At 53.1% G+C, this 23,077-nt stretch overlaps 1 protein-coding gene across 1 annotated transcript in view; it reads left to right on the forward strand.

The window, feature by feature from the left end:
* ppan (peter pan homolog) overlaps window positions 1–2,728 on the forward strand; it is a 38,654-nt gene extending 35,926 nt beyond the window's left edge. Inside the window, exon 13 of the mRNA XM_041176920.1 lies at window positions 1,508–2,728. Coding sequence (XP_041032854.1) covers window positions 1,508–2,585 — 1,078 coding nt within the window. The 3' untranslated portion in view covers window positions 2,586–2,728. The remainder of the gene's footprint in view (window positions 1–1,507) is intronic.
* The last annotated feature ends 20,349 nt before the right edge of the window (window positions 2,729–23,077 follow it).

The following is a 23,077-nucleotide window of genomic DNA, read 5'->3' on the forward strand; positions in this document are numbered from 1 at the left end:
GGTCAATCGAGGCTTTCAAAAGGGAATTAGGCTGTTGAATGTGCAGGGCTAGGGGGAATAGGCAGGAGAATGGCACTAGGTGAATTGTTCATTTGGAGAGCTGGTGCAGACACGATGGGCTGAATGGCCTCCTGTGCTGTAACAATTCTGTGATTCAGTTTCAGGATAAGGGGCCAATCATTTAAGACTGAGATGAGGAGAAATGTCTTCACTCAAAGGGTCATGAATCTTTGGAACTTTCTATCCCAGAAGGTTGTGGATGCTCCATCGTTATATACATTTAAGGCTTGAATAGACAGATTTTTGACCTCTCAGGGAATCAAGGGATATTGGGAGCAGGCAGGAAGCTGGAGTTGAAGCCCAAGATTGACCATGATCATGTTGAATAGCGGAACAGGGTTGATGGGCCGTATAGTTTTCTCCTGCTGCTGTTTCTTATGGCCATGGGATCTTTTGCATCCACCTGAGACGACAGAGAAGGTCCGGGTTTAACATTTCATCCAAAAGACAGTGCCCCTGATAGTGCAGCACTCCCTCAGTAAGACCGTAAGACATAGGAGCAGAAATTAGGCCATTCGGCCCATCGAGTCTGCTCCGTCATTCAATCAAGGCTGATAAGTTTCTCAACCCCATTCTCCCGCCTTCTCCCGGTACTGGGACTATCAGTTTGGATTTTGCACTTGAGTCTCTAGAATGGGACTTGATCCCACAATCTCCTGACTCAAAGGTGAGAATGCTACCCATTGAGCCACAGCAAGAGAGTCAATAGCTTTCATTCTTCAAGCATCTACTAAGGAACTTGTATTGTCTTAGCGCAGTATAATCAGACAATTCCATTAGAGGTAAAAAGAGAAAATGCTGGAGTTACTTGGGAGTCTGACAGTACCAGTGGAGAGAGGAGCAGAGTTAAAGTTTCAGGTCAGTGATGAGATTCTGAAGGGTTACTGATTTGAAACACTAACTCTGTTTCTCCTTAGACCTTGTCAGACCTCATAAGCATTCCAGCATTTCCTGTTTTTATTCCAGATTTCCAGAATCTGTAGTATTTTGTTTTTGAATTCCGTGGGAGGGTTAGTTATTACAGAAAAGGAGAACACCACCCTCTCTCCAAGCAGATCCCCCAGAATTAATGTCTCTGAATATTTGTTGATGGGCAACTTGCAGTCTGTACCCTGGGGCTGGGAACATAGTGAAAGTAAAACACCAACATCCCAATTGCAGGAATAATTGAAGCAATTACGGGGAAAACTTTTTCAAAGTCTTTTAACCCAGCCACTGCTCTCGTTTCAAAGTAAATTTAATTGGGGAAGTCTGCTTGCTGAGACCCGGCTGATTATTGGGCGTGTTTTTCTCTCTCTATCTTTAAATTAAGGTTCAATCTGAAACTTTGTTGAATCCATTCGGCTCCTGTCAAATCCAGGGGTCAGCAGAGAAAGGGAGTTGAAGTTCAGATTTATTCACTTTTCAGAATCCCTCTAACTGCAACCCCCCCTCGTTATACCTCCAGGAGATCAAGGAGCTGGTCACGGTCTCTAATTGCAGAGCCAGGTCAACTCAAAGAGAACACTTTCCTTTTAAAGGAGGAGCGAGTAGGAGCAGCACTGATACTGGACTGCTGGAGACGAGTGAAAATGACAGAAGGAGTGAATACTCGGCCCAATAATGCTTCGTTCGCTGAAATCCAGAGGGCATTACTCCCCCCGGTATTTGGCATCGAGTTTATTTGGGCTTCTTTCATCAACTCTTTGGCTATCTGGCTGTTCCTTAGCCGAGCAAAGCACTGGCATGCCGGACTTACATACGCCTTTTGCCTGGCTCTGAATGACCTGTTGTATGTCACCACACTGCCCCTGTTAGTGATTTATTATGCCAATAATAAGGACTGGATCTTTGGGAAGGGGTTTTGTAAAATTGAAAGATTCCTGTTCACCTGTAACCTGTATGGGAGCATGTTCCTCATCGCCTGTATCAGTCTGAATCGCTACCTGGCCATTGTACACCCCATGTTCAGCCGCAATCATGCCCAGACTAAATATGCCAAGATTGTCAGTCTGACTGTCTGGTTTCTGGCCATTGCTATAACCTCGCCGACACTTTACTTCTCCACAGTCAGTGTGAATGGGACCAAGACAGAATGCTTGGGTTCCTCCAGCGATGAGTTGCTGCCTGTATATTTCCCCTACAGTCTGTTTCTGGCTGTCTTTGGCTGTGCTTTCCCCTTTGCGGTGACTCTTCTTTCCTACATGTGCATTTTCAGGGAGATCCGCAGCAGCCAGAGTGTAAACCGGTCAGAGAGGAGGCAGGTAGCTCTCCTGGTCTGTGTTGTCATCGTGTTGTACACTATATCCTTCATCCCATACACCCTACTGAGGAATCTCAATATGTACCGGCGCTTACACAGATTGGACGGAGAAAAAAATCCCAGCCCCAGCCCCATATACATAGGCTACCAGGTGAGCAAGTGTCTGCTCACTCTCAGCATGTGCATCCACCCGCTACTGTACGCCTCCCTATTTCAGCGCCTCAGGAGCATGTGTATGAGCTGTGCCCAGCAGAAACTCCCCACAGAGGAATCTCGATGTTAAGATGGGTTCCAGCTCACCAGGATTCATCCTTCAATGGGCCAGATAATATATTTAACAATTTATACTCGGGACGTGGATGTCACTGATATTTATCTTGCTGGGCAGTCAAGACTGAACCATATTGCTGTGGGTATGGAGTCCAGATCGACCAGATTGGGTAAGGAACATAGGATTTAGGGGCAGCAGTAGGCCCATCGAGCCTGCTCCACCATTGGATAAGATCACTGCTGATCTGGTTGTGGTCTCAACTGCAGTTTCCTGTCTGCCCCCCATAACTATCGACTCCCTTGTCAATCAAAAGTCTGTCTAACTCAGCCTTGAATAAATTCAATGACCCAGCCTCCACTACTCTCTGGGGAAGAGAATTCCACAGGCTCACGACCCTCTGAGAGAAAACTTTTCTCCTAATCTTCATCTTAAAAGGGAGACCTCTTATTTTTAAACTGTGTCCCCTGGTTCTAGGCTCCCCCAAAAGGGAAACCATCCTTTCAGCATCCACCTGGTCAAGTCCCCTCAGGATCTTATAGATTTCAATAAGATCACCTCTCATTGTTCTAAACTCCAATGGGTATGGGCCCAAGCTGTCTTCATAGGATAAGCCCCTCATCCCAGGAATGAATCGAGTGAACCTTCTCTGAACTGCTTCTAATGCAATTATAACTTTTTTTCAAATAAGGAGACCAAAACTGTACGCAGTATTCCAGATGTGGTCTCATCAATGCCTTGTACAGCTGCAGTAAAATTTCCCTACTTTTATATCCCATTCCCCTGGTAATAAATGCCGATATTCCATTTGCTTTCCTAATTACTTGCTGTACTTGAATACTAGCTTCACATGACTCAGATTTTCTTCCTTAGACGACATTAGTTGGGTTTTTACAACAATATAGAACTTTTACCAATACCAGATTTTTATACAAATTCTCAATCTGTCATGGTGGGATTTAATTCTCATTTTCTGGAACATTATTCCAATTCTGGATTGTTAGTTCATAACAGAACTGCTGTGCTATCCTGATTATTGTCCATGTTCACATCATTGCCGAGATTTCAAAACAAGATCTCCAAATGTAAAACCTTGGGATAAATTTTGGGTTGAAAAAAAATTAGTTACTGTTCTGTATCAGAAACCGATGAAGGGTCATCAGTAGAAATAAACTTTGGAAGATATAGCCCAGTATCAGTTGCACAACGGGACTGTCCTATGGTTGAAATTGGGGGAGAGGAGATAGGGACAGATGATGTGATAGGGTTCTAGACTTGTGCATTCCAATCCCATCAACTGCAGATTTCCCCTCCACCCCTACCCCCACCCCCACCACCCCAACTACACAGAATTCCTGAATTTAATCTGTTAACATTCGCAATCTCTTACACAGGGAATGTCTGATTATCCTGTTAGGGACACTGCCAATCCAAAACATGAAATGCAAAGAAGATCAAAGTGGGGATAAGCAGCGAGCTTCTCTCATAGTGTCTCAACTCCACTGGCAGGGGTCTGGAAATTGGTCTTACAACTCCCTACCTCTGGGGGAAGTGGAGAGCAGAAATCTGTTGTGTGCCCGTCACTGAGGTGCATTATTTTTTTTTCCTTTTTCCTTCCATGGGGTGTGGGCATCGCTGGAAAGGCCATCCCTAATGGCCCTTGAACTGAGTGCCTTGCTCCACCATTTCAGAGGGTATTTAAGAGTCAGTCACATTGCTGTGGGTCTGGAGTCACATGTAGGGCCAGACCAGGTAAGGGTGGCAGATTTCCTTCCCTAAAGGGCATTAGTGAACCAGGTGGGTTTTTACAACAAAAAAATGATAGTTGCTATGGTCACCATTACTGAGACTTGCTTTGGAATTCCAGATTCGTAAACGGAATCTAAATCCCAGCAGCTGCCTTGGGGGGCTTTTGAACCCACATCCCCAGCGCATTAGCACAGGTCATCGGGACATTACCGCTACCCGACCACCTCCTCGTCATTGCTTGTTCCTGTCTCAGCCTGACAGAAGCCTGGGTGACTGGCATCAACATTCCTCACCTCTGGCAGAGTGGGTGTGATGCCAAACTCAGGCCCTCGCAACCCCTCCCATTTTGCCAGCCCTTCACACGGCTCAGAGTTTCACTGTTACAGCCCTTCCCATTACTGGAGCATCAGGGTTACAGGCTGCATGTCGGCTGCTGATCGAAATACTGTTTTGGATTTCCGGCATCCGCAGTTTTTTGCTTTTATATTTGCCGAAATACTGAGATTTGTTCTGCGCCGAGTTTACCAATTGTCATGAACACCCTTCTGGTTTTACAACTGTACATCTGTGCTTTTAATTTTCTAAATTTCAAATAAAATATTTTATTTACCGTGCCACCTGAGAGAGGAATGTCACAGTTCGATGTTACGTTTCCTCTCAGACTCTCATTGTGTGAGAATCATTGTTTTGTTTCCTCTTTGACTGACTCACTTCCAGGAGTCCAGGACCATGAGATTCCACACTTCCTTCAGCCTTTCCTACCGTCTAACTCATGTCTATCAGCTGATCACTATTTCCTTATGTTTCTCACCTTCTCTCAAACACATTTCACATTTTACCCGTATTCTCACACTTGGTTTCTTCAAAAAAAAATCAGATCCTGATTTCCTGACTTATTCAACAGCCACATAACTCAGGAAGGTGAGGCTCAGGAGAACATGATGGTTAGAGCTTCACTGGGATAATCTCAAGAACACTTGAAAGACAGAATTCAACTCAGAGTGGGAAGAGCAACTATTATAAAAGCATGGACTGGACGCCAGTGAAACATTCACCCAGTTGCTCGACATTCAAAAAATAAATTTGCACCTTCAAAAACACTCTGAATAAAAGCCTGTGATGTGTCAAAACTAGTGATTACACTGAGAGGGCAGTGGGACAAGGGCTGCTGGGCTCACATTCCCTGCTTCCAGGAATTGCTGTACCTGTCCTGGAGGCTGTCCCTTTGGCAGTGCAGCACTCCCTCAGTACTGACCCTCTGACAGTGCGGCACTCCCTCAGTACTGACCCTCTGACAGTGCGGCACTCCCTCAGTACTGAACCCCTGACAGTGCAGCACTCCCTCAGTACTGACCCTCTGACAGTGCAGCACTCCCTCAGTACTGAACCCCTGACAGTGCGGCACTCCCTCAGTACTGACCCTCTGACAGTGCAGCACTCCCTCAGTACTGACCCCCTGACAGTGCGGCACTCCTTCAGTACTGAACCCCTGACAGTGCGGCACTCCCTCAGTACCGACCATCTGACAGTGCAGCACTCGCTCAGTACTGACCCTCTGACCGTGCAGTAGGACCTCAGTACTGACCCTCTGACATTGCAGCATTCCCTCAGTACTGACCCTCTGACAGTGCAGCACTCCCTCAGTACTGACCATCCACAGTGCAGCACTCCCTCAGAAACTGACCCTCCAACAGTGCGGCATTCCTTCAGTACTGACCCTCCGACAGTGCGGCATTCCTTCAGTACTGACCTTCTGACAGTGCACCACTCCCTCAGTACTGACCCAAACAGAGCGGCACTCCCTCAGTACTGACCCTCTGACAGTGCAGCACTCCCTCAGTACTGACCCCCTGACAGTGCGGCACTCCTTCAGTACTGAACCCCTGACAGTGCAGCACTCACTCAGTACTGACCCTCTGACCGTTCAGTAGGACCTCAGTACTGACCCTCTGACAGTGCAGCGCTCCCTCAGTACTGACCCTCTGACAGTGCAGCACTCGCTCAGTACTGACCCTCTGACCGTGCAGTAGGACCTCAGTACTGACCCTCTGACATTGCAGCATTCCCTCAGTACTGACCCTCCGACAGTGCAGCACTCACTCAGTACTGACCTTACAACAGCACAGCACTCCCTCAGTACTGACCCTCCGACAGTGCGGCACTTCCTCAGTACTGACCCTCTGACAGTGCAGCACTCCCTCAGTACTGACCCTCCGACAGTGCGGCACTTCCTCAGTACTGACCCTCTGACAGTGCAGCGATACCTCAGTACTGGCCCTCCGACAGTGTAGCACTCCTTCAGTACTGACCGTCCACCAGTGCAGCGCTCGCTCTGTACTGGCCCTTTGTGAGTGCAGCATGCCCTCAGTACTGACCCTCCGACCGTGTAGCACTCCTATACTACTGACCCTCAGAAAATGCAACAGCCCCTCAGTACTGACCATCTGCCAGTGCAGCACTCCGTCAGTACTGACTCTCAGAAAGTTCAGCACTCCCTCAGTACTGACCCCACAACTGTGCAGCGCTCCTTCAGTACTGACCCTCCGACAGTGCAGAACTCCCTCAGTACTGATCCTTTGATAGTTCAGCATTCCCTCATACTGACCCTCTGACAGTGCAGCACTCCCTCAGTATTGACATTACAACAGTGTAGCACTCCCTCAGTACTAACCCTCCAACAGTGCAGTGCTCCCTCAGTATTGACCCTCTGATAGTGCGGCATTCCCACACTGCTGAAACTCCGACAGTGCAGCACTCCCTCAGTACTGACCCTCCAACCGTGCAGAACTACCTCAGTACTGACCCTCTGACAGTGTGGCACTCCCTCAGTACTGACCCTCTGACTGTGCAGCACTCCCTCCGTACTGACCCTCCGACAGTGCAGCACTCCCTCAGTACTGACCCTCCGACGTTGCAGCACTCCCTCAGTACTGACCCTACGACAGTGCAGCGCTCCCTCAGTATTGACCCTCCGATGTTGCAGCACTCCCTCAGTACTGACCCTACGACAGTGCAGCACTCCCTCAGTACTGACCCTACGACAGTGCAGCACTCTCTCAGAACCAACCTTCTGGCAGTGCAGCGCTCCGTCAGTACTTACCCCCTAACAGTGCTGCACTCCCTCAGTACAGATTCTCTGTCAGTGCAGCACTCCCTCAGTACTGACCCGCTGATAGTGCGGCATTCCCTCACTACTGAAACTCCGACAGTGCAGCACTACCTCAGTACTAACCCTCTGACAGTGTGGCACACCCTCAGTACTGACCCTCTGACAGTGCAGCACTCCCTCAGTAGTGACCCTCCGACAGTGCAGCCCTCCCTCAGTACTGACCCTCCAACCGTGCAGAACTACCTCAGTACCGACCCTTTGATACTTCAGCACTCTTTCAGTACTGACCCTCTGACAGTGCAGCATTTCCTCTGTACTGACCCCCTGACAGTGCGGCACTCCCTCAGTACTGACCCTCTGACAGTGCGGCACTCCCTCAGTACTGACCCTCTGACAGTGCGGCGCTCCCTCAGTACTGACCTCCTGACAGTGCGGCACTCCCTCAGTACTGACCCTCTAACAGTGCGGCACTCCCTCAGTACTGACCCCCTGACAGTGTGGCACTCTCGCAGTACTTACCCCCTGACAGTGCAGCACTCCCTCAGTAATGACCCTCTGACAGTGCAGTGCTCCATCAGTACTGACCCTCTGACAGTGCGGCACTCCCTCAGTACTGACCCTTTGATAGTGTAGCACTCCTTCAGTACTGACCCTCCGCCAGTGCAGCACTCCCTCAGTACTGACCGTTTGACAGTGCAGCATGCCCTCAGTACTGACCCTCCGACAGGTTAGCACTCCTATACTACTGACCCTCCGACAATGCAGCACCCCCTCAGTACTGACCATCTGCCAGTGCAGCACTCCCTCAGGCCTGACCCTCAGATAGTTCAGCACTCCCTCAGTACTGACCCCACAACAGTGCAGCGCTCCTTCAGTACTGACCCTCCGACAGTGCAGAACTCCCTCAGTACTGATCCTTTGATAGTTCAGCACTCCCTCAGTACCGACCCTCTGACAGTGCAGCACTCCCTCAGTATTGACCTTACAACAGTGTAGCACTCCGTCAGTACTAACCCTCCAACCGTGCAGAACTACTTCAGTACTGACCCTCTGACAGTGCAGCGCTCCCTCAGTACTGACCCTCTGACAGTGCAGCACTCCCTCAGTACTGACCCTCTGACAGTGCAGCACTCCCTCAGTACTGACCCTCTGACAGTGCAGCACTCCCTCAGTACTGACCCTCTGACAGTGCAGCACTCCCTCAGTACTGACCCTACGACAGTGCAGCACTCTCTCAGATCCGACCTTCTGGCAGTGCAGCACTCCCTCAGTATTTACCCTCTAACAGTGCAGCACTCCCTCATTACAGATCCTCTGTCAGTGCAGCACTCCCTCAGTACTGACCCTCTGACAATGCTGCATGCCCTCACTACTCACCTTACGACATTGCAGCACTCCCTCAGTACTGACCCCCTAACAGTGCTGCACTCTGTCAGTACTGACCCTCTGACAGTGCAGCACTCCCTCAGTACTGACCCTCTAACAATGCAGCACTCACTCAGTACTGACCTTACAACTGTGCAGCACTCCCTCAGTACTGACTCTCCGACAGTGCAGCACTCACTCAGTACTGATCTTACAACAGCGCAGCACTCCCTCAGTACTGACCCTCCGACAGTGCGGCACTTCCTTAGTACTGACCCTCTGACAGTGCAGTGATACCTCAGTACTGGCCCTCTGACAGTGTAGCACTCCTTCAGCACTGACCCTCCACCAGTGCAGCGCTCCCTCTGTACTGACCCTTTGTGAGTGCAGCATGCCCTCAGTACTGACCCTCCGACCGTGTAGCACTCCTATACTACTGACCCTCTGACAGTGCAGCACCCCCTCAGTACTGACCATCTTCCAGTGCAGCACTCCGTCAGTACTGACCCTCAGATAGTTCAGCACTCCCACAGTACTGACCCCACAACAGTGCAGCGCTCCTTCAGTACTGACCCTCCGGCAGTGCAGAACTCCCTCAGTACTGATCCTTTGATAGTTCAGCACTCCCTCATACTGACCCTCTGACAGTGCAGCACTCCCTCAGTACTGACCCTCGGGCAGTGCAGCACTCCCTCAATACTGACCCTCCAACAGTGCAGCCCTCCCTCAGTACTGACCCTCCAACCGTGCAGAACTACCTCAGTACCGACCCTTTGATACTTCAGCACTCCTTCAGTACTGACCCTCTGACAGTGCGGCATTTCCTCTGTACTGACCCCCTGACAGTGCGGCACTCCCTCAGTACTGACCCTCTGACAGTGCGGCCCTCCCTCAGTACTGACCCTCTGATAGTGCGGCGCTCCCTCAGTACTGACCTCCTGACAGTGCGGCACACCCTCAGTACTGACCCTCTGACAGTGTGGCACTCCCTCAGTACTGACCCCCTGACAGTGTGGCACTCCCTCAGTACTGACCCCCTGACAGTGCAGCGCTCCCTCAGTACTGACCCTCTGACAGTGCAGTGCTCCCTCAGTACTGACCCTCTGACAGTGCGGCGCTCCCTCAGTACTGTCCCTTTGATAGTGTAGCACTCCTTCAGTACTGACCCTCCGCCAGTGCAGCACTCCCTCTGTACTGACCCTTTGACAGTGCAGCATGCCCTCAGTACTGACCCACCGACAGTTTAGCACTCCTATACTACTGACCCTCCGACAATGCAGCACCCCCTCAGTACTGACCCTCTGACAGTGCAGCACTCCCTCAGTACTGACCCTCTGACAATGCAGCACTCACTCAGTACTGACCTTACAACTGTGCAGCACTCCCTCAGTACTGACCCTCCGACAGTGCAGCACTCACTTAGTAGTGACCTTACAACAGCGCAGCACTCCTTTAGTACTGACCCTCCGACAGTGCGGCACTTCCTCAGTACTGACCCTCTGACAGTGCAGCGATACCTCAGTACTGACCCTCTGACAGTGTAGCACTCCTTCAGCACTGACCCTCCACCAGTGCAGCGCTCCCTCTGTACTGACCCTTTGTGAGTGCAGCATGCCCTCAGTACTGACCCTCCGACCGTGTAGCACTCCTATACTACTGACCCTCTGACAGTGCAGCACCCCCTCAGTACTGACCATCTTCCAGTGCAGCACTCCGTCAGTACTGACCCTCAGATAGTTCAGCACTCCCTCAGTACTGACCCCACAACAGTGCAGCGCTCCTTCAGTACTGACCCTCCGAATAGTGCAGAACTCCCTCAGTACTGATCCTTTGATAGTTCAGCACTCCCTCAGTATTGACATTACAACAGTGTAGCACTCCCTCAGTACTAACCCTCCAACAGTGCAGTGCTCCCTCAGTATTGACCCTCTGATAGTGCGGCATTCCCACACTACTAAAACTCCGACAGTGCAGCACTCCCTCAGTACTGACCCTCCAACCGTGCAGAACTACCTCAGTACTGACCCTCTGACAGTGCAGCACTCCCTCAGTACTGACCCTCGGACAGTGCAGCACTCCCTCAATACTGACCCTCCAACAGTGCAGCCCTCCCTCAGTACTGACCCTCCAACCGTGCAGAACTACCTCAGTACCGAACCTTTGATACTTCAGCACTCCCTCAGTACTGACCCTCTGACAGTGCGGCACTCCCTCAGTACTGACCACCTGACAGCGTGGCACTCCCTCAGTACTGACCCCCTGACAGTGCAGCACTCCCTCAGTACTGACCCTACGACAGTGCAGCACTCTCTCAGAACCGAACTTCTGGCAGTGCAGCGCTCCCTCAGTATTTACCCTCTAACAGTGCAGCACTCCCTCAGTACAGATCCTCTCTCAGTGCAGCACTCCCTCAGTACTGACCCTCTAACAATGCTGCATGCCCTCACTACTCACCTTACGACATTGCAGCACTCCCTCAGTACTGACCCCCTAACAGTGCTGCACTCTGTCAGTACTGACCCTCTGAGAGTGCAGCACTCCCTCAGTACTGACCTTACAACAGCGCAGCACTCCCTCAGTACTGACCCTCCGACAGTGCGGCACTTCCTCAGTACTGACCCTCTGACAGCGCAACACTCCCTCAGTACTGACCTTACAACAGCGCAGCACTCCCTCAGTACTGACCCTCCGACAGTGCGGCACTTCCTCAGTACTGACCCTCTGACAGTGCGGCGCTCCCTCAGTACTGTCCCTTTGATAGTGTAGCACTCCTTCAGTACTGACCCTCTGCCAGTGCAGCACTCCCTCTGCACTGACCCTTTGACAGTGCAGCATGCCCTCAGTACTGACCCTCCGACAGTTTAGCACTCCTATACCACTGACCCTCCGACAATGCAGCACCCCCTCAGTACTGACCATCTGCCAGTGCAGCACTCCCTCAGGCCTGACCCTCAGATAGTTCAGCACTCCTTCAGTACTGACCCCACAACAGTGCTGCGCTCCTTCAGTACTGACCCTCCGACAGTGCAGCACTCACTCAGTACTGACCTTACAACAGCGCAGCACTCCCTCAGTACTGTCCCTCCGACACTGCGGCACTTCCTCAGCACTGACCCTCCACCAGTGCAGCGCTCCCTCTGTACTGACCCTTTGTGAGTGCAGCATGCCCTCAGTACTGACCCTCCGACCGTGTAGCACTCCTATACTACTGACCCTCTGACAGTGCAGCACCCCCTCAGTACTGACCATCTTCCAGTGCAGCACTCCGTCAGTACTGACCCTCAGATAGTTCAGCCCTCCCTCAGTTCTGACCCCACAACAGTGCAGAACTCCCTCAGTACTGATCCTTTGATAGATCAGCACTCCCTCAGTTCCGACCCTCTGACAGTGCAGCACTCCCTCAGTATTGACCTTACAACAGTGTAGCACTCCCTCAGTACTAACCCTCCAACCGTGCAGAACTACTTCAGTACTGACCCTCTGACAGTGCAGCGCTCCCTCAGTACTGACCCTCTGACAGTGCAGCGCTCCCTCAGTACTGACCCTCTGACAGTGCAGCTCTCCCTCAGTACTGACCCTCTGACAGTGCAGCACTCCCTCAGTACTGACCCTCTGACAGTGCAGCACTCTCTCAGAACTGACCTTCTGGCAGTGCAGCGATCCCTCAGTATTTACCCTCTAACAGTGCTGCACTCCCTCAGTACAGATCCTCTGTCAGTGCAGCACTCCCTCAGTACTGACCCTCTGACAATGCTGCATGCCCTCACTACTCACCTTACGACATTGCAGCACTCCCTCAGTACTGACTCCCTAACAGTGCTGCACTCTGTCAGTACTGACCCTCTGACAATGCAGCACTCACTCAGTACTGACCTTACAACTGTGCAGCACTCCCTCAGTACTGACCCTCCGACAGTGCAGCACTCACTCAGTACTGACCTTACAACAGCGCAGCACTCCCTCAGTACTGACCCTCCGACAGTGCGGCACTTCCTCAGTACTGACCCTCTGACAGTGCAGCACTCCCTCAGTACTGACCCTCTGACAGTGCAGCACTCTCTCAGAACTGACCTTCTGGCAGTGCAGCGATCCCTCAGTATTTACCCTCTAACAGTGCTGCACTCCCTCAGTACAGATCCTCTGTCAGTGCAGCACTCCCTCAGTACTGACACTCTGACAATGCTGCATGCCCTCACTACTCACCTTACGACATTGCAGCACTCCCTCAGTACTGACTCCCTAACAGTGCTGCACTCTGTCAGTACTGACCCTCTGACAATGCAGCACTCACTCAGTACTGACCTTACAACTGTGCAGCACTCCCTCAGTACTGACCCTCCGACAGTGCAGCACTCACTCAGTACTGACCTTACAACAGCGCAGCACTCCCTCAGTACTGACCCTCCGACAGTGCGGCACTTCCTCAGTACTGACCCTCTGACAGTGCAGCGATACCTCAGTACTGGCCCTCTGACAGTGTAGCACTCCTTCAGTACTGACCCTCCACCAGTGCAGCGCTCCCTCTGTACTGACCCTTTGTGAGTGCAGCATGCCCTCAGTACTGACCCTCCGACCGTGTAGCACTCCTATACTACTGACCCTCTGACAGTGCAGCACCCCCTCAGTACTGACCATCTTCCAGTGCAGCACTCCGTTAGTACTGACCCTCAGATAGTTCAGCACTCCCTCAGTACTGACCCCACAACAGTGCAGCGCTCCTTCAGTACTGACCCTCCGACAGTGCAGAACTCCCTCAGTACTGATCCTTTGATAGTTCAGCACTCCCTCATACTGACCCTCTGACAGTGCAGCACTCCCTCAGTATTGACATTACAACAGTGTAGCACTCCCTCAGTACTAACCCTCCAACAGTGCAGTGCTCCCTCAGTATTGACCCTCTGATAGTGCGGCATTCCCACACAACTAAAACTACGACAGTGCAGCACTCCCTCAGTACTGACCCTCCAACCGTGCAGAACTACCTCAGTACTGACCCTCTGACAGTGCAGCCCTCCCTCAGTACTGACCCTCCAACCGTGCAGAACTACCTCAGTACCGACCCTTTGATAATTCAGCACTCCTTCAGTACTGACCCTCTGACAGTGCAGCATTTCTTCTGTACTGACCCCCTGACAGTGTGGCACTCCCTCAGTACTGACCCTCTGACAGTGCGGCACTCCCTCAGTACTGACCCTCTGACAGTGCAGTGCTCTGTCAGTACTGACCCTCCAACAGTGCAGCCCTCCCTCAGCACTGACCCTCTGACAGTGCAGCGCTCCCTCAGTACTGACCCTCTGACAGTGCGGCACTCCCTCAGTACTGACCCTCTGACAGTGCGGCGCTCCCTCAGTACTGACCTCCTGACAGTGCAGCACTCCCTCAGTACTGACCCTCTGTCAGTGCAGCACTCCCTCAGTACTGACCCTCGGACAATGCAGCATGCCCTCACTACTCACCTTACGACAGTGCAGCGATACTTCAGTACTGACCTCCTAACAGTGCTGCACTCCGTCAGTACTGACCCTCTGACAGTGCAGCACTCCCTCAGTACTGACCCTCTGACAGTGCAGCACTCCCTCAGTACTGACCCTACGACAGGGCAGCACTCTCTCAGAACCGACCTTCTGGCAGTGCAGCGCTCCCTCAGTACTTACCACCTAACAGTGCTGCACTCCCTCAGTTCAGATCCTATGTCAGTGCAGCACTCCCTCAGTACTGACCCTCTGACAATGCTGCATGCCCTCACTACTCACCTTACGACAGTGCAGCACTCCCTCAGCACTGACCCCCTAACAGTGCTGCACTCTGTCAGTACTGACCCTCTGACAGTGCAGGACTCCCTCAGTACTGACCCTCTGACAATGCAGCACTCACTCAGTACTGACCTTACAACAGCGCAGCACTCCCTCAGTACTGACCCTCTGACAGTGTGGCACTTCCTCAGTACTGACCCTCTGACAGTGCAGCACACCCTCAGTACTGACCCCCTAACAGTGCTGCACTCTGTCAGTACTGACCCTCTGAGAGTGCTGCACTGCCTCAGTACTGACCCTACGACAGTGCTGCACTCTGTCAGTACTGACCCTCTGACAGTGCAGCACACTTTCAGTATTGACCCTACATAGTGCAGCACTCCCTTAATACAGATTCTCTGTCAGTGCAGCACTCTCTCAGTACTGACCCTCTGACAATGCTGCATGCCCTCACTACTCACCTTGCGACATTGCAGCACTCCCTCAGTACTGACCCCCTAACAGTGCTGCACTCTGTCAGTACTGACCCTCTGACAGTGCAGCACTGCCTCAGTACTGACCCCCTAACAGTGCTGCACCCTGTCAGTACTGACCCTCTGACAGTGCAGCACTCCCTCAGTACTGACCCTCTGACAATGCAGCACTCACTCAGTACTGACCTTACAACTGTGCAGCACTCCCTCAGTACTGACCCTCCGACAGTGCAGCACTCACTCAGTACTGACCTTACAACAGCGCAGCACTCCCTCAGTACTGACCATCCGACAGTGCGGCACTTCCTCAGGACTGACACTTTGACAGTGCAGCACTCCCTCAGTACTGACCCTCCGACAGTGCGGCACTTGCTCAGTACTCACCCTCTGACAGTGTGGCACTCCCTCAGTATTGATCCTCTGACTGTGCAGCACTCTCTCAGTACTGACCCTCCGACAGTGCAGCACTCCCTCAGTACTGACCCTCCGACGTTGCAGCACTCCCTCAGTACTGACACTACGACAGTGCAGCGCTCCCTCAGTACTGACCCTCCGATGTTGCAGCACTCCCTCAGTACTGACCCTACGACAGTGCAGCACTCCCTCAGTACTGACCCTACGACAGTGCAGCACTCTCTCAGAACCAACCTTCTGGCAGTGCAGCGCTCCGTCAGTACTTACCCCCTAACAGTGCTGCACTCCCTCAGTACAGATTGTCTGTCAGTGCAGCACTCCCTCAGTACTGACCCTCTGATAGTGTGGCATTCCCTCACTACTGAAACTCCGACAGTGCAGCACTACCTCAGTACTAACCCTCTGACAGTGTGGCACTCCCTCAGTACTGACCCTCTGACAGTGCAGCACTCCCTCAGTACTGACCCTCCGACAGTGCAGCCCTCCCTCAGTACTGACCCTCCAACCGTGCATAACTACCTCAGTACCGACCCTTTGATACTTCAGCACTCCTTCAGTACTGACCCTCTGACAGTGCAGCATTTCCTCTGTACTGACCCCCTGACAGTGCGGCACTCCCTCAGTACTGACCCTCTGACAGTGCGGCACTCCCTCAGTACTGACCCTCTGACAGTGCGGCACTCCCTCAGTACTGACCCTCTGACAGTGCGGCGCTCACTCAGTACTGACCTCCTGACAGTGCGGCACTCCCTCAGTACTGACCCTCTGACAGTGCGGCACTCCCTCAGTACTGACCCCCTGACAGTGTGGCACTCCCTCAGTACTGACCCCCTGACAGTGCGGCACTCCCTCAGTACTGACCCTCTGACAGTGCAGTGCTCCCTCAGTACTGTCCCTTTGATAGTGTAGCACTCCTTCAGTACTGACCCTCCGCCAGTGCAGCACTCCCTCTGTACTAACCCTTTGACAGTGCAGCATGCCCTCAGTACTGACCCTCCGACAGTTTAGCACTCCTATACTACTGACCCTCCGACAATGCAGCACCCCCTCAGTACTGACCATCTGCCAGTGCAGCACTCCCACAGGCCTGACCCTCAGATAGTTCAGCACTCCCTCAGTACTGACCCCACAACAGTGCAGCGCTCCTTCAGTACTGACCCTCCGACAGTGCAGAACTCACTCAGTACTGACCCTACGACAGTGCAGCACTCCCTCAGTATTGACCTTACAACATTGTAGCAGTCCCTCAGTACTAACCCTCCAACCGTGCAGAACTACTTCAGTACTGACCCTCTGACAGTGCAGCGCTCCCTTAGTACTGACCCTCTGACAGTGCAGCACTCCCTCAGTACTGACCCTCTGACAGTGCGGCACTCCCTCAGTACTGACCCTCTGACAGTGCAGTGCTCTGTCAGTACTGACCCTCCAACAGTGCATCCCTCAGTACTGACCCCCTAACAGTGCTGCACTCTGTCAGTACTGACCCTCTGACAGTACAGCACTCCCTCAGTACTGACCCTCTGACAATGCAGCACTCACTCAGTACTGACCTTACAACTGTGCAGTATTCCCTCAGTACTGACCCTCCGACAGTGCAGCACTCACTCAGTACTGACCTTACAACAGCGCAGCACTCCCTCAGTACTGACCCTCCGACAGTGCGGCACTTCCTCAGTACTGACCCTCTGACAGTGCAGCGATACCTCAGTACTGACCCTCTGACAGTGCAGCGATACCTCAGTACTGGCCCTCTGACAGTGTAGCACTCCTTCAGTACTGACCCTCCACCAGTGCAGCGCTCCCTCTGTACTGACCCTTTGTGAGTGCAGCATGCCCTCAGTACTGACCCTCCGACCGTGTAGCACTCCTATACTACTGACCCTCTGACAGTGCAGCAGCCCCTCAGTACTGACCATCTGCCAGTGCAGCACTCCCTCAGTACTGACCCTCAGATAGTTCAGCACTCCCTCAGTACTGACCCCACAACAGTGCAGCGCTCCTTCAGTACTGACCCTCCGACAGTGCAGAACTCCCTCAGTATTGATCCTTTGATAGTTCAGCACTCCCTCATACTGACCCTCTGACAGTGCAGCACTCCCTCAGTATTGACCCTCTGATAGAGCGGCATTCCCACACTACTAAAACTCCGACAGTGCAGCACTCCCTCAGTACTGACCATCCAACCGTGCAGAACTACCTCAGTACTGACCCTCTGACAGTGCAGCAATCCCTCAGTAATGACCCTCGGACACTGCAGCATGCCCTCACTACTCACCTTACGACAGTGCAGCGATACCTCAGTACTGACCTCCTAACAGTGCTGCACTCCTCAGTACTGACCCTCTGACAGTGCTGCACTACCTCAGTACAGATCCTCTGTCAGTGCAGCACTCCCTCAGTACTGACCCTCTGACAATGCTGCATGCCCTCACTACTCACCTTACGACATTGCAGCACTCCCTCAGTACTGACCCCCTAACAGTGCTGCACTCTGTCAGTACTGACCCTCTGACAGTGCAGCACTGCCTCAGTACTGACCCCCTAACAGTGCTGCACTCTGTCAGTACTGACCCTCTGACAGTGTGGCACTCACTCAGTACTGACCTTACAACAGCACAGCACTCCCTCAGTACTGACCCTCCGACAGTGCGGCACTTCCTCAGTACTGACCTTCTGACAGTGCAGCACTCCCTCAGTACTGACCCTCCGACAGTGCGGCACTTCCTCAGTACTGACCCTCTGACAGTGCAGCGATACCTCAGTACTGGCCCTCTGACAGTGTAGCACTCCTTCAGTACTGACCCTCCACCAGTGCAGCGCTCCCTCTGTACTGACCCTTTGTGAGTGCAGCATGCCCTCAGTACTGACCCTCCGACCGTGTAGCACTCCTATACTACTGACCCTCCGACAATGCAGCACCCCCTCAGTACTGACCATCTGCCAGTGCAGCACTCCCTCAGTACTGACCCCACAACTGTGCAGCGCTCCTTCAGTACTGACCCTCCGACAGTGCAGAACTCCCTCAGTACTGATCCTTTGATAGTTCAGCACTCCCTCATACTGACCCTCTGACAGTGCAGCACTCCCTCAGTATTGACATTACAAAAGTGTAGCACTCCCTCAGTACTAACCCTCCAACAGTGCAGTGCTCCCTCAGTATTGACCCTCTGATAGAGCGGCATTCCCACACTACTAAAACTCCGACAGTGCAGCACTCCCTCAGTACTGACCCTCCAACCGTGCAGAACTACCTCAGTACTGACCCTCTGACAGTGCAGCAATCCCTCAGTAATGACCCTCGGACAATGCAGCATGCCCTCACTACTCACCTTACGACAGTGCAGCGATACCTCAGTACTGACCTCCTAACAGTGCTGCACTCCTCAGTACTGACCCTCTGACAGTGCTGCACTCTGTCAGTACTGACCCTCTGACAGTGCAGCACTCCCTCACTACTGACCCTCTGTCAGTGCAGCACTCCCTCAGTACTGACCCTCGGACAATGCAGCACTCCCTCAGTCAAGACCCTCTGACAGTGCAGCACTCCCTCAGTACTGACCCTCCAACTGTGCAGCAATCCTTCAGTACTGACCCTACGACAGGGCAGCACTCTCTCAGAACCGACCTTCTGGCAGTGCAGCACTCCCTCAGTACTTACCCCCTAACAGTGCTGCACTCCCTCAGTTCAGATCCTCTGTCAGTGCAGCACTCCCTCAGTACTGACCCCCTAACAGTGCTGCACTCTGTCAGTACTGACCCTCTGACAGTGCAGCACTCCCTCAGTACTGACCCTCTGAAAATGCAGCACTCACTCAGTACTGACCTTACAACTGTGCAGCACTCCCTCAGTACTGACCCTCCTACAGTGCAGCACTCACTCAGTACTGACCTTACAACAGCGCAGCACTCCCTCAGTACTGACCCTCCGACAGTGCGGCACTCCGTCAGTACTGACCCTCTGACAGTGCAGCACTCCCTCACTACTGACCCTCCAACAGTGCAGCCCTCCCTCAGCACTGACCCTCTGACAGTGCAGCACACCCTCAGTACTGACCCTCCAACAGTGCAGCCCTCCCTCAGTACTGACCCTCTGACAGTGCAGCACACTTTCAGTACTGACCCTACATAGTGCAGCACTCCCTCAGTACAGATTCTCTGTCAGTGCAGCACTCCCTCAGTACTGACCCTCTGACAATGCTGCATGCCCTCACTACTCACCTTACGACATTGCAGCACTCCCTCAGTACTGACCCCCTAACAGTGCTGCACTCTGTCAGTACTGACCCTCTGACAGTGCAGCACTGCCTCAGTACTGACCCCCTAACAGTGCTGCACTCTGTCAGTACTGACCCTCTGACAGTGCAGCACTCCCTCAGTACTGACCCTCTGACAATGCAGCACTCACTCAGTACTGACCTCACAACTGTGCAGCACTCCCTCAGTACTGCCCCTCCGACAGTGCAGCACTCACTCAGTACTGACCTTACAACAGCACAGCACTCCCTCAGTACTGACCCTCCGACAGTGCGGCACTTCCTCAGTACTGACCTTCTGACAGTGCAGCACTCCCTCAGTACTGACCCTCCGACAGTGCGGCACTTCCTCAGTACTGACCCTCTGACAGTGCAGCGATACCTCAGTACTGGCCCTCTGACAGTGTAGCACTCCTTCAGTACTGACCCTCCACCAGTGCAGCGCTCCCTCTGTACTGACCCTTTGTGAGTGCAGCATGCCCTCAGTACTGACCCTCCGACCGTGTAGCACTCCTATACTACTGACCCTCTGACAATGCAGCACCCCCTCAGTACTGACCATCTGCCAGTGCAGCACTCCGTCAGTACTGACCCTCAAAGTTCAGCACTCCCTCAGTACTGACCCCACAACTGTGCAGCGCTCCTTCAGTACTGACCCTCCGACAGTGCAGAACTCCCTCAGTACTGATCCTTTGATAGTTCAGCACTCCCTCATACTGACCCTCTGACAGTGCAGCACTCCTTCAGTATTGACATTACAACAGTGTAGCACTCCCACAGTACTAACCCTCCGACAGTGCAGTGCTCCCTCAGTATTGACCCTCTGATAGTGCGGCATTCCCACACTGCTGAAACTCCGACAGTGCAGCACTCCCTCAGTACTGACCCTCCAACCGTGCAGAACTACCTCAGTACTGACCCTCTGACAGTGTGGCACTCCCTCAGTATTGATCCTCTGACTGTGCAGCACTCCCTCAGTACTGACCCTCCGACAGTGCAGCACTCCCTCAGTACTGACCCTCCGACGTTGCAGCACTCCCTCAGTACTGACACTACGACAGTGCAGCGCTCCCTCAGTACTGACCCTCCGATGTTGCAGCACTCCCTCAGTACTGACACTACGACAGTGCAGCGCTCCCTCAGTATTGACCCTCCGATGTTGCAGCACTCCCTCAGTACTGACCCTACGACAGTGCAGCACTCCCTCAGTACTGACCCTATGACAGTGCAGCACTCTCTCAGAACCAACCTTCTGGCCGTGCAGCACTCTGTCAGTAGTTACCCCCTAACAGTGCTGCACTCCCTCAGTACAGATTCTCTGTCAGTGCAGCACTCCCTCAGTACTGACCCTCTGATAGTGCGGCATTCCCTCACTACTGAAACTCCGACAGTGCAGCACTACCTCAGTACTAACCCTCTGACAGTGTGGCACTCCCTCAGTACTGACCCTCTGACAGTGCAGCACTCCCTCAGTACTGACCCTCCAACCGTGCAGAACTACCTCAGTACCGACCCTTTGATACTTCAGCACTCCTTCAGTACTGACCCTCTGACAGTGCAGCATTTCCTCTGTACTGACCCCCTGACAGTGCGGCACTCCCTCAGTACTGACCCTCTGACAGTGCGGCACTCCCTCAGTACTGACCCTCTGACAGTGCGGCGCTCCCTCAGTACTGTCCCTTTGATAGTGTAGCGCTCCTTCAGTACTGACCCTCCGCCAGTGCAGCACTCCCTCTGTACTGACCCTTTGACAGTGCAGCATGCCCTCAGTACTGACCCTCCGACAGGTTAGCACTCCTATACTACTGACCCTCCGACAATGCAGCACCCCCTCAGTACTGACCATCTGCCAGTGCAGCACTCCCACAGGCCTGACCCTCAGATAGTTCAGCACTCCCTCAGTACTGACCCCACAACAGTGCAGCGCTCCTTCAGTACTGACCCTCCGACAGTGCAGCACTCCCTCAGTACTGACCCTCCGACGTTGCAGCACTCCCTCAGTACTGACACTAAGACAGTGCAGCGCTCCCTCAGTACTGACCCTCCGATGTTGCAGCACTCCCTCAGTACTGACACTACGACAGTGCAGCGCTCCCTCAGTACTGACCCTCCGATGTTGCAGCACTCCCTCAGTACTGACCCTACGACAGTGCAGCACTCCCTCAGTACTGACCCTACGACAGTGCAGCACTCTCTCAGAACCAACCTTCTGGCCATGCAGCACTCTGTCAGTAGTTACCCCCTAACAGTGCTGCACTCCCTCAGTACAGATTCTCTGTCAGTGCAGCACTCCCTCAGTACTGACCCTCTGATAGTGCGGCATTCCCTCACTACTGAAACTCCGACAGTGCAGCACTACCTCAGTACTAACCCTCTGACAGTGTGGCACTCCCTCAGTACTGACCCTCTGACAGTGCAGCACTCCCTCAGTACTGACCCTCCAACCGTGCAGAACTACCTCAGTACCGACCCTTTGATACTTCAGCACTCCTTCAGTACTGACCCTCTGACAGTGCAGCATTTCCTCTGTACTGACCCCCTGACAGTGCGGCACTCCCTCAGTACTGACCCTCTGACAGTGCGGCACTCCCTCAGTACTGACCCTCTGACAGTGCGGCGCTCCCTCAGTACTGTCCCTTTGATAGTGTAGCGCTCCTTCAGTACTGACCCTCCGCCAGTGCAGCACTCCCTCTGTACTGACCCTTTGACAGTGCAGCATGCCCTCAGTACTGACCCTCCGACAGGTTAGCACTCCTATACTACTGACCCTCCGACAATGCAGCACCCCCTCAGTACTGACCATCTGCCAGAGCAGCACTCCCTCAGTACTGACCCCACAACAGTGCAGCGCTCCTTCAGTACTGACCCTCCGACAGTGCAGAACTCCCTCAGTACTGATCCTTTGATAGTTCAGCACTCCCTCAGTACCGACCCTCTGACAGTGCAGCACTCCCTCAGTATTGACCTTACAACAGTGTAGCACTCCCTCAGTACTAACCCTCCAACCGTGCAGAACTACTTCAGTACTGACCCTCTGACAGTGCAGCGCTCACTCAGTACTGACCCTCTGACAGTGCAGCGCTCCCTCAGTACTGACCCTCTGACAGTGCAGCGCTCCCTCAGTACTGACCCTCTGACAGTGCAGCGCTCCCTCAGTACTGACCCTCTGACAGTGCAGCGATCCCTCAGTACTGACCCTCTGACAGTGCAGCACTCTCTCAGAACCGACCTTCTGGCAGTGCAGCGCTCCCTCAGTATTTACCCTCTAACAGTGCTGCACTCCCTCAGTACAGATCCTCTGTCAGTGCAGCACTCCCTCAGTAGTGACCCTCTGACAATGCTGCATGCCCTCACTAATCACCTTACGACATTGCAGCACTCCCTCAGTACT

The sequence above is a fragment of the Carcharodon carcharias genome, chromosome 30 (genome assembly GCF_017639515.1).
Source record: "Carcharodon carcharias isolate sCarCar2 chromosome 30, sCarCar2.pri, whole genome shotgun sequence".
NCBI lineage: Eukaryota > Metazoa > Chordata > Chondrichthyes > Lamniformes > Lamnidae > Carcharodon > Carcharodon carcharias.